At 44.0% G+C, this 12,500-nt stretch overlaps 2 protein-coding genes across 6 annotated transcripts in view; both read left to right on the top strand.

The window, feature by feature from the left end:
- palm1a (paralemmin 1a) overlaps nt 1-4,173 on the top strand; it is a 12,273-nt gene extending 8,100 nt beyond the window's left edge. Inside the window, exons 7-9 of one of the 5 annotated variants that reach the window (XM_068725511.1) lie at nt 216-290; nt 2,383-2,514; nt 3,159-4,173. In XM_068725511.1, coding sequence (XP_068581612.1) covers nt 216-290; nt 2,383-2,514; nt 3,159-3,784 — 833 coding nt within the window. In that variant the 3' untranslated portion in view covers nt 3,785-4,173. The remainder of the gene's footprint in view (nt 1-215; nt 291-2,382; nt 2,515-3,158) is intronic. The other 4 variants (XM_068725512.1, XM_068725513.1, XM_068725514.1 and 1 more) reach the window with 4 other exon arrangements.
- A 2,728-nt stretch (nt 4,174-6,901) lies between these two features.
- The window catches only part of misp (mitotic spindle positioning), an 8,687-nt gene continuing 3,088 nt past the window's right edge, over nt 6,902-12,500 (top strand). Inside the window, exons 1-2 of the mRNA XM_068725476.1 lie at nt 6,902-6,947; nt 8,647-10,972. Of these exons, the coding sequence (XP_068581577.1) occupies nt 8,767-10,972 (2,206 nt within the window). The 5' untranslated portion in view covers nt 6,902-6,947; nt 8,647-8,766. The remainder of the gene's footprint in view (nt 6,948-8,646; nt 10,973-12,500) is intronic.

Raw genomic sequence — 12,500 nt, forward strand, 5'->3', positions numbered from 1 at the left:
CTTAACCCCAGAATGTCTCCCGTAGCTGCGTCTACGGTGTGTAAATAGATACTGAATTGTAAGTCGCTTTGGATAAAAGCGTCTGATAAATGGCCGTAATGTAATGTAATGTAATGTAATTACAGTAGTCTGATCACAGTAGTCTGATTACAGTAGTCTGATTACAGTAGTCTGATCACAGTAGTCTGATTACAGTCTCCATTCTTTCCCATGAGCCCTTGCAGTGGTGAAAGTTCACAAAAGCCCTGGAATGAACAAAGAGAGCGAGGCGACGGACGAGATGAAGAGAGGTGAGTCACACCTGTCATTGGACGCCCTCCATAAGTCCCGCCTCCACTCAGGTGATCTGGTTCAGAGCACAGAGCCAGGTTTGATCTGGTTCAGAGCACAGAGCTAGGTTTGATCTGGTTCAGAGTCCAGAACCAGGTTTGATCTGGTTCAGAGCACAGAGCCAGGTTTGATCTAGTTCAGAGTCCAGAGCCAGGTTTGATCTGGTGCCCCTTTCTTCACCAAATCCACCACCAGACCTTCATCCTTCATGCAGACACACAGAAACAGCTCGTCTTTGTCTTTGAGGTGTGAGAGAGGAAGAAGTTTCTGACATCAGGTCTCTGGTAGTGGATCAGGTCTCTGGTTGTGGATCAGGTCTCTGGTAGTGGATCAGTAGAAACCAGTCTGCTTTAAAAACAGTTTTATTTACTGAGAGTAGCCTCAAACACTGGAGGCTGCAAGGACTACTGTGTACACAAGGAGTACTATGTACACAAGTACTACTGTTGGGAACGAAAAGGAGTGTTTGGTTATCAGCAAATCTGAAAAACTAAATTATTGACATCAATAGAAATATTATTGTCAGTAAGATTATTAATAATAATGGGGCACCACACTGAGATCAGGGACCAATAACCAAACTATAAACTAAGTCTCATAACTAATATTCACTCACAATGTCAACAGTCAAAGTACTATTACACATTCAGAGTGAAGACCACAAAATGGCGAGAGACTCTAAATTAGCGAGAGACAATAGAGATTGTGTTCTCTACACGTGTCTGAGGTATTTAGCTCAACCCGTATATCCATGTAGCTTAACGCCATGTGTGTGTGTTAGTAGAAGAAGAGAGAATGATCTTGGACTCGCCTAGCAAACTACCGACCTCACTAGTGGTGACTGATCTATCTCAACACAGTTGTAACAGTATGAAATACACAGTCATTTCTACACAACATTAACGATCTCGGTCGTTCATCTCGGCGATTATTGTGCACATGCAACACCACGTCATAACAATCCAGTAACTTAAGCAAAACAAACACACGATGACCTAACTGCCCAGACACCAAGTAAGCCTCTTACTGTGAGATGGCTCTTTAATGGTCGCCGTGGTCCTTCGGTGTGGAGCTTCCTTGGTTTTCTTCCTTCTGCAGGCAAGTTGTCCGCTTCTCTTTTTCCAGGATGCGAAACAAAAACAAAACATTCTTTATTCATCCAGCAAATTTAAGACTGACCTAGGATTTTCTTTCAAAAGCAACAAAGTTGCTGTGCCTCCTTGCAAGTGAATTGAATCGCGTGGAAGGGCGATGTGTTCAGGTGGGCTCTGTGGTTTTACATTACATTACATTACAGTCATTTAGCAGACGCTAGTCCTGTAGATACCAGAGACCTGGTCCAGGTCAGAGTCTTAGTCCTGTAGATACCAGAGACCTGGTCCAGGTCAGAGTCTTAGTCCTGTAGATACCAGAGACCTGGTCCAGGTCAGAGTCTTAGTCCTGTAGATACCAGAGACCTGATCCAGGTCAGAGTCTTAGTCCTGTAGATACCAGAGACCTGGTCCAGGTCAGAGTCTTAGTCCTGTAGATACCAGAGACCTGGTCCAGGTCAGAGTCTTAGTCCTGTAGACCACATCCAGCACAGGTGAGCAGGAGACGTGAAGAGCTCAAGAACCAGCTGTCTCTCTGTCTGTCTTACTTCTCATGTCTCATGCGTTTGTCCCGTTAACCCTGTGTCTAACCCCTCCTCTTGCTCCTCCTCTTCCTCTCCCTCTCCCTCCTTCCTCCTCCTCTTCCTCCTCTACCTCCTCCTCTCCCTCCTCTTCCTCCTCTTCTCCTCTTCCTCCTCTCCCTCTCCCTCTTCCTCCTCTTCCTCTCCCTCCTCCTCTTCCTCCTCTCCCTCCTCCTTCTCTTCCTCCTCCTCCTCTCCCTCCTCCTCTTCCTCATCCTCTCCCTCCTCCTCCTACTCTTCCTCCTCCTCTCCCTCCTCCTCCTCCTCCTCTTCCTCCTCCTCTCCCTCTTCCTCGTCCTCTCCCTCCTCCTCCTCTCCCTCCTCCTCTTCCTCCTCTTCTTCTTCTTCTTCATCCTCTTCCTCTTCCTCCTCCTCCTCAGCCATGTACTCAGTGGAGATCACAGTGGAACGTGACAGACTGACGGGAGAAACCAGAGTTTTGTCCACTAACACCTCACTTCCTGTTGACTTTTCTCACCAAGGAGTCAAAGTGTACGAGGACGAGAGGAAAGGTGATGTCATCATAAGGGGACAGACAGACCTGCTGACAGCAGCTAGACCATCATCATAAGGGGGACAGACAGACCTGCTGACAGCAGCTAGACCACCAGAGACGTCCAATCAGAATGAGTGAAACCTGAGCATGCTCACTTGACACCTCCTCTTCCTCCTCATGTCTCAGTGAAGCTTCAGGTTCAGACCTGAATGAGGAGGAAGACTCCATCTGAAGGTCTTTCATTGTAGATTGAGTGACATCACAGAGTGACATCACATAGTGTTGGAGGATAGTCTGTTCCTATTGGTTCTTCAGCTGTGACCCTGACCTGGTCTGGACCCTGACCGTGTCCTGGTCTGGACACTGACTCTGACCGTGTCCTGGTCTGGACACTGACTCTGACCGTGTCCTGGTCTGTACTCTGACTCAGACCGTGTCCTGGTCCGGACCCTGACCGTGTCCTGGTCTGGCCACTGACCCTGACCGTGTCCTGGTCCGGACCCTGACCGTGTCCTGGTCTGGACACTGACTCTGACCGTGTCCTGGTCCGGACCCTGACCGTGTCCTGGTCTGGACTCTGACCCTGACCGTGTCTTGGCCCGGACCCTGACTGTGTCCTGGTCTGGACCCTGACCCTCTCTCTCTCTCTCTCTCTCTCAGTGGTCCACGAGATGAACGGTGAAGATGGAGTCCAGCCACTGAGCTTCTCTGAGGTGGAGGAGCTCCTCCACAAAGCCGACGAGGCCTCAATGATGTCACAGACCGTCGCCACGGTGACCACTCCCCCGACAGCGGAGGTCCAGGAGGAGGCGCGTCCCGAGATCACCGGTCTGGAGACCGAACCGGGCGGAGAGCCGAGCGGAGAACCGATCCTCGCCGAGGCCAGCGCGGAGAACCCCGTCACCATGGTGTTCATGGGGTACCAGAGCGTGGAGGACGAGGACCAGACCAAGAAGGTTCTGGGTCTAAAGGGGACCGTGAAGGCCGAGCTGGTGCTGATCCACAACGGGAGAACCTCACCGGCTTCACCTCCACCCGCCTCCCCGGGGGAGGTGAAGGGAGGAGTGAAGGAGGTGAAGGGAGCAGCAGAGGAGGTGAAGGGAGCAGCGAAGGAGGTGAAGGGAGCAGCGAAGGAGGTGAAGGAAGGAACGGAGGAGGTGAAGGGAGGAACGGAGGAGGTGAAGGGAGGAGCGAAGGAGGTGAAGGGAGCAGCGGAGGAGGTGAAGGGAGCAGCGGAGGAGGTGAAGAAGGAGAAGCAGCCGTGTAAGTGCTGCAGCATCATGTGATCCTGCAGAGGGCGCTGCTTCAAAATATAATCACACTAAAATAAAAAGAACTTTAAAGGACAAAAACTACAGGAAGTAAAACTCACTGCCCTAAGCCCCGCCTCTAACAACATGACATAATTTCCTGTTTCTTCATTCTCTTGCTTTATAAAAGCTCTCTTTACTTTTTTCTATTTTCTTGAAGCCTTTTTGCTTTTGTACTCATGTTTTCAGCTGCGACGCCTAGATGAGTCTGATTAGCTTAGCATTAGCTTGTTGCATTAGCATAACCTCCTCTCTCTCTTTATGAGCTCATCGATAGAAATTAATTAATTTTTGAGTATTTATTTAATTTTGTAAGTTTCTCCTGTTGAGTTTTATAAAAGAGAAAATAAACAACAACAAACGGATTCTGTGTTTCTGTTTCTGTTTCACCTCCATCACCTCTATAACATCCATAGTAGTAGTAGCTGTAGTAGCAGTAGTAGTAGTAGTATCAGTAGTAGTAGTTGTAGTATTAGTGGTATTGGTGATAATAGCAGTTGTAGTAGTACTTGTAGTAGTAGCAATAGTAGTAGTAGTAGTAGTAGTAGTAGTAGTAGTAGTAGTAGCAAAAATAGTTGTAGCAGTAGTAGTAATAGTTGCAATAGTACTAGTAGTAGTAGTAGTACTCTTCTCTGTGTATGGTGTGTGGGTGGGTGGGTGGGTGGGGTCAGTCATTGTCAGTGTGTTTCTGTTGGTCAGCAGCATTCCTGACAAACTCTACTGCTCAGCAACACACACACACACACACACACACACACACACACACACACACACAGTGTGGATCGGTCCTCCATCAACTGGCCATCTGGACCTGCAGGTGAGTCCATGTTCTGTTGGTCTCTGTTTGTAGTTACCTGTGTGACATCATCATGACATCATCTGGACGACTCTAGAAGTCTGTTTGTTAAAAGTCAGAGATGTAACGAAATATAAACGTTAACTTAGCCCCGCCCGGCTACAGCAGTCAGACGACGTGATTGGATGCTGCTGTTTGTTTACATCATTAATGTTTGTTTACATCATTAATTTATCTGATGACAAACAAACTAAATGATGATTTTTCATTTTTGTTTCTTGTATTTGAACTTCTTGTATGAACAAATATTTCTATAAAGTAACTTATATTTATATGTTGTATATTGTAAAGTAACATATTTTATAAGTATTTATTGTAATATATAATAATACAAATCAAACAGAAAATGTTTCAGTTGGATAATATTTTCCTGCTGAAACCTGCTTCAGACTTTAATGTATGAATATTATGAAAACTATTAAAGAGCTTTTAACTTCTAACATTAAACAACAATCTGATATTCCAAGAATGAAATGAACACAAATATATATTTATTATCTTCAGAAACCAGGTCACGATTTCACAAAGTCTTCGAGCTCCATTTCATTGTAGAGAAGACGAACGTACAGCAGATATAAATAAATATCTATATCTGTAGATATCAATATAGATATCTACAAGAGGACAAATATGCCTTTTTGATTTGGTGAACCGGCCCTTTAAATTGGAATATTTTGACAAAAAGTACAGAAAATGTTGCGACTACAATCATTTAAATATTGTCATCAACTTTTTACAAGTGAAAGTGTGTTTTTTTTACACTGCTCATGATTCTTAATATTTCTTTGTTTATGATTCCATGAATGAAACACTTTGTAACCTAAAAATAATTTGTACAAGTTGTGTTAATAACTTTCTGTTTACGTCGCAGATGCTTTCTGATTGGACAGCAGAAGTGCTTCATGAATCAGCTGTTTGAAACTGATCAATATTTACTGAGAGTCTCTCTCTGAGTTTACAGGGATTGGTTCCTGCTGGATGAAGGTCTGACATCATCATCATCATCATAAAGACCAGAACCAGTAGGAACCAGTCAGATCCAGTTCAGACCAGGATGTTCAGGTACACTCCTCCCTGGCAGGTTCTCTGTAACAGTCTGGACCATGACACCAAGGTGAGACCTCACAAACAAACAAACAGCCACAATGTTTCTTTATTCCACCGTTTCCATCTTTACAAACTCTGTCATTGTGACTCTTAATGTCACTTTAACTCTCACTGTCACTGTCACTTTAACTCTCACTTTCACTTTAAATCTCACTGTCACTTTAAATCTCACTCTCACTTTAACTCTCACTCTCACTTTAACTCTCACTTTAAATCTCACTTTAACTCATAATGTCACTTTAACTCTCACTTTAAATCTCACTCGCACTTTAAATCTCACTCTCACTTTAAATCTCACGCTCACTTTAAATCTCACTCTCATTCTCACTCTCATTCTCACTTTAACTCTCACTCTCACTTTAAATCTCACTCTCACTTTAACTCTCACTGTCACTTTAAATATCACGCTCACTTTAAATCTCAATCTCACTCTCACTTTAACTCTCACTCTCACTTTAACTCTCACTCTCACTTTAAATCTCACGCTCACTTTAACTCTCACTGTCACTTTAACTCTCACTGTCACTTTAAATCTCACTCTCACTTTAACTCTCACTTTAAATCTCACTCTCACTTTAACTTTCACTCTCACTTTAAATCTCATTCTCACTTTAACTCTCACATTAAATCTCACTCTCACTTTACTCACAAACAGACAGATATAATTTAACCCCTGAGAGTCTGTATGTGACCACCAGAGGGCAGCAGCTCACCAAAGAAGAAAAAAACTATAAATATTCAGAGAATAAACTACATGTGGAACTACAAATAAATACATCATTAGATTAGTATAAATATCTCAAATGATACATAATTTAAAAAGCATACAACAAGGAAAATGAAATTATGCTGCATTCTGAGGACAGAAATTAGTTTGTATTAAAGGAATTGCTGCATAACATTTTTTACAAAATATTTTTAAATAGATAAATAAAAGGTTGTTTGTATTATGAAAACAGTTAAAAGGAGAAAATGATGTCAGATAATGTCAGTGAGGGTCCTCACAAGTATAAAAGTACTAACGTGTGTGTGTGTGTGTGTGGGGGGTTCAGGGTGGGCGGGGCCTGTTGTGTGGTGGGCGGGGTCTCTGATCGGAGATAGAAGCTGAACTTTGTCACTTTAGTCAGTTATTATTTTGTCTGAGAGTTTCTGCTGCTGACAGGAAGCTGATCTCAGGTGAGAAAAACTGCTTCAATATCTAAAAATCTAAGAACTGAATCATCATTATTCAAAACCAGTAACTGTAATATATGTACTGTACATATATGAAAACAAACAATGAACCTGTTAAGAAAGGAATGTTTGACCACAGCTTCACAACCTGTAGCTATCATAATATCAATATAATGTTTTATTCTGTAAGAAATATAACTTATGATGACTAGTTTATGTTGAGTTTATGTTTTGTATTAACTTCAGACTGTCTGCCTTAAAACAACATTGAAGAACCTTTATTACAGAACAAAATATACACAAATGATCTGAACTTGAACAGTTTAAAAAGGTTTCTTGGGTAAATCGTGTATATATATATATATATATATATATATATATATATATATATATATATACATCGTATGAGCGGCTCATCACATCATCCTGATGGCGGCGCTACAGGAGACATCTTGCACTCCTTCACATGTTAATGAGGTTTGTTCTGACACACAGAGACCTCTGTCTGCTGTCTGTCTGCTGTCTGTCTGCTGGTTTTATCAGCTGACAGCAGCAGTCAGACTGCAGGAGGGACAGTTTATCTCTGACACACAGAGGCACTGAGCATCGTAGCATTACTATGATGCTAATGCTATGCTAACTTCTAACTGAAACATTGAAACTCATTGGAATATCTGATGGGCTCTAAAGTATTGTGCTCTCAGTCTCAGATGGTAAGACAATATAAACTTTATGAACCTTTAAAACTGAAGAGTTGTTTCACATAAACATCATAACTAGAGATGAACGAGTGACTCCTAACCCAGAAACCTTTATTTAGGTTGTCTCAACTCACGTGTTATATTAATATGTCATGTATATATAAATATCTCATATATAAATTATCTCCTGTCCATATAACTATCTCATGTATATATAAATATGTATATAACTCTCTTGTCGATATGGTAGCACAGTGCTTGCCGTTGTTTCGTGTCCTCTCCTTCCTTTATGGGCTGTAAACGTTGTTATCACTGATTGTTCAGCTCTGATAAACTTTATTGACATTCTTCAGATTTATTTCCTCCAAACCAGAAAACAAAACTGATGATCACAGTTTAACTACTACTGTACTATTCATTTTGAGGTATTTCTATTTTACTTGAGTATTTCCATTTCATGCTACTTTATACTTCTACTGCACTACTTCTCAATAATAATGATAAAAATACTTTATCTGACAGCTTTTCAGATTAAGATTTTAGAAACAAAACAAATGAGTATCTTATAGAATATGATGCAGTACTTAAAGTAATGCATAAAATATCACTTCAAAATGTACCGAATTCTCACCATTACTTAAAATTATTCTTTTGGGCATTTTTGTAAGAGACCAGGACTCCCTCATTTCTAATAAATAAGACATTATTATGCTTAAACTTTAAGAGACAAGATCAATTAACTTGACCAATTTTAACTTTGATGATATTTTAAAGCCGCCGCTGCTATTCAAATTATAATTATGTCTTGATCTGAAAGAATCTAAATCCCACAATGCTTTGCAGGTGTATTCTGAGAATCAATATCACGTTGTACTTTTTTATATTATTACATCATCCAGAACTAAAGCACAACTAAAATGATGGAACCGAAACCCCGGAGGGGCCGTAACCTGATGCATAGTAACTAACCTTCCATTGTAACCGTCTTCTCCTTGTTTCAGAGACTCTCCTCGGTCGATCGTCAGGATGCTCTGACTCCTCAGAGCCTCCAAATATTGAGCTCCGTTCAGCGTCTTCCTCAATCTGAACCTTCGTCTCCCGTCACAGCACCGCCTGCAACCATGGACAGCACCCCAAGGAACTGGGTCCTGAAACCTCTAGCCCCTCTGCTGCAACCCTCAGACCTGCGCACCATCGCCGGCCCAGCGCGGAGCGAGTCCCTAGACCCGAACGATCCGGTCTTCAGCTCCGACAGCATCTCCGTCGCTCGTAGTCCTTCCTCAGTGGTTGTCTCCTCACAGCAGGGTGACGGGTGCAGACACGTTGTTGTTCAGGCTCGGCAGGTCGCCGTGTCGCAGGATGGAGGGAGCACCAGCGATGAGTGGCATCCCAGCAGCCCCAGCGACCCCAGCAGTCCCAGCAGTCCCAGCAGCAGCTCAGGCTCTCACTGCGGTTTCTACTCCTTCGTGGAGGATCCGGTGAGTCCCGAGGCCAAGCTGAACGAAGCCTGGATGGTCTCACCGCAGCGGCAGACTCAACTGGCGACCCTGAAGGAGGAGAAAGGATTCAAACTCCAGACCTACACCAGCAGCAGGAAGCCAGAGAGTCTTTTTGCTGAGAGTGATGGAGACTCACAGTACAAAGTGGATCTGAAGAATGGCAACAAAGTTGTCCGGGAGGAAGAGGAGAAGCAGCTTCGTAAGGAGATCATTCGCAGCCAAGCGCCGAAGAAGAACCCAACATTCAAAGATCAGCTGAGTGCGCTGGAGGATCTGGATCCGAGCAGATCTACGAACAAACTGATAGAAGGTTTCAGCGTGAGTTACAGTACCGACAGCTTCAGAACAGAACCTCTCTGCCCTGCTGAGCCCGGGACCGTTGACGAGGAGCAGATCAACTTTAGCGCTGCCCGACAACAGTTCCTGAGGATGGAGCAGGACCGGCTGACTGCACTGTCCAGCCCTCTGAGGTCCTCGAGAATACATCTGAACGTGTCTCTGCAGCCAGATCCTGATGTGTCCTCATCAGAGCAGGTGGAAACATACGACAGCTTGGAGGTGAGGGGAGATGCAATAACTTGTATACCAACTGAAGAAGATGAGATCCACCCAGAGAGGAAGGTGACTGTGTGGCGGACTGAGGAGAGTCTCAGCCGGCAGAGCAGTGTGTTCGATGACCTGGACTCCGGCCTGGAGGAGCTGACCGTGGAGGTGGGCGGTGGCTACACCAGTGATGAAGGCGCGTTCTATGACGACACTCAGCAAGAGAACAGGAGCTGCAAGTCCACTAGCGACTGTGAGACCCCGATTGAAAGGGAGATCCGGTTGGTTCAGGAACGTGAGGAGAACCTACGACGCTCTCGAGGGCTGAAGCTCAGCGACAGGAGAGCAGAGATGGTCGAGATCAAAACCAAACGTTTACAGTCACCAGTTACGTCTGTCAAAGCTAAAGAAAAGAACAGAGTGAGCTTCATCATCCAGCATGAGATCCAGAAAGAGAACCAGAGGAAGGAGAAGCCAGGGATCCTGAGAGGATACAGTCCAGATCCTCCAAAGGAGATGGAGTTTGACCAACAAGACGAGGACAAGTGGACAGAAGAAAACTGTCATTCTGAGTCTGGAGATGCCGAAGTCTTCCCGTCGCCATGCTGTCCTCATCGACACCTCGAAGAAACCGAGTTGTACATCAGCAGAAAGAGTTCAGCTCCTTCTTCCGTCTCTGAGTGTGGCTTAGAGGTCCAGGATAAGAGAGGTTTCTGCCAAGATCGAACAACTTCTTCATCCCCCCACTTCTCCTCCCCAACACCGACACCTCGCCACGATACGACAGCGACCACGCCTTGGTCCTGGAGGGAGAACCTGGAGTCCAATGGCCTGCAGTCCAGAGGAAAAGAAGCTCCAGATTTCATCGAGAAGGAGATCGAGGAGGTTCTGAGACGGGAACAGGAGCTGAGGGAGTCCAGAGAGCTGAGAGAGTCCAGGGAGCTGATGGAGTCCAGGGAGCTGATGGAGTCCAGGGAGCTGAGGGAGTCCAGGGAACTGAGGGAGTCCAAGGAACTGAGGGAGTCCAGGAAGCTGAGGGAGTCCAGGGAGCTGAGAGAGTCCAGGGAACTGAGGGAGTCCAGGGAACTGAGGGAGTCCAGGGAGCTGAGGGAGTCCAGGGAGCTGAGGGGGTCCAGGGAGCTGAGGGAGTCCAGGGAGCTGAGGGAGTCCAGGGAGCTGATGGAGTCCAGGGTGGAAACTGATGGACAGTTCTTCTCTCCAGCTCCTCTGTTGGAACAGGCAACCAAAGCGGCAGTCCGGCAGTTCTACCCACCTGTGAATGCAGGTATGTAATCTTTATCAAGGCTGAATTACCATCTCGAAAACTAGGCATCTGCACCAGGGGCCCAAGGCCTCCGGGGGTCCCAAAAGCACAGCTTCGCTGTGTGTCAGTTGGTTTTGAGTAATTTGATTACAAAAAGCAAACAAAAGTCCCAAACAAACAAAGTTTTGAATTTGTTTTGATTGATGCATAATATTTAGCTCCTTGTAATAATAAGTGTTAGTTAATCAAATAATAAATCCTTCAAAAGTCCTTATAAGATGCTTATTAACAATATTGTGTGTCAATAAGACACATAAAGATGTTTTAACAATGATATAATATGCCATTTTAAACAATTATAAGAAACTCATCACGTTGTTATTACCTTTCTTAGCAGAAATGTTTTATTCTGTGGATTTAACTTTTTATCTGAGGAAGATTATGTTCCTCATTCTTTCAAAGGTTAAACCGTGTTTTCTGGTAAATTTCACATCCCTGATGATTATCTTCAAATGATCCTGATCGATTAACATCCAGGCAGACTAAATTATAAAATGAAATTACATTAAATTAAATGAAATTATTTCTATGAAAATGGACCTTCAGACAGCTCTGTTATCACATCTGCCTTTATTTTTGTCAAAGTTCCTGAGTGTCTAACTGCAGTTTTTCTGACGACCACCAGATGCTGCTGTGAGCAAACTCTGACTGTGAATGATGTGAAAACTTCAAATTGCTCACAAAGTCAGTTCTCTCACTCAGTTTGATGGAGGATTTTCACAAAAAAAGTTCCTTTGAGAGGATATTTAGTCTAGTTGGGTCTTGATTGACAGCTGTCTGTCAGACTCAGAAACCACACAGTGAAACTAGAATGATACATGAACTTTGACAGCAATACAAACTTTCTCTGCAGGTTGATTTTCAAAGGAATTATCTGAAACAGGACATTTTAGCAGGAATTGAGCATAAATGGTATGTTTAGAGAATAAAGTAAAACCTGAATGGAGTCTGGTGTGGATGCAGCTGTTAGTCACATTGCTGCAGAGATTAAGTTACTTAATGAGGGAACAACCAAAGTCCAGCAGCTTCAGGTGGTTTAGCTACATTTTTGTAAATCAGTAACTAGTAAACCAGTTTCCAACCACAGTCAAGAATCAGACCGAGACAACTGAGAATCACTCGGAAAGACTTCAATACAGGACCAGTAGCTTCCATACAGGACCAGTAACGTGCATGCAGAAGCAGTAACGTCCATACAGGACCAGTAACGTTAATGCAGGACCAGTAACGTCCATGCAGTACCAGTACCGTCCATACAGGACCAGTAATTTCCACACAGGACCAGTAACGTCCATATAGGATCAGTAGCTTATACAGGACCAGTAACTTCAATACAGGACCAGTAGCTTCAATACAGGACCAGTAGCTTCCATACAGGACCAGTAATGTCCATGCAGGACCAGTAACTTTCATACAGGTCCAGTAACTTTCATACAGGTCCAGTAACTTCTATACAGGACCAGTAACTTCCAAGCATGACCAGTAACGT

The sequence above is a fragment of the Cebidichthys violaceus genome, unplaced genomic scaffold (genome assembly GCF_023349555.1).
Source record: "Cebidichthys violaceus isolate CVI_PGR_0920_01 unplaced genomic scaffold, fCebVio1.0.p SCAF_35, whole genome shotgun sequence".
Classification (NCBI taxonomy): domain Eukaryota; kingdom Metazoa; phylum Chordata; class Actinopteri; order Perciformes; family Stichaeidae; genus Cebidichthys; species Cebidichthys violaceus.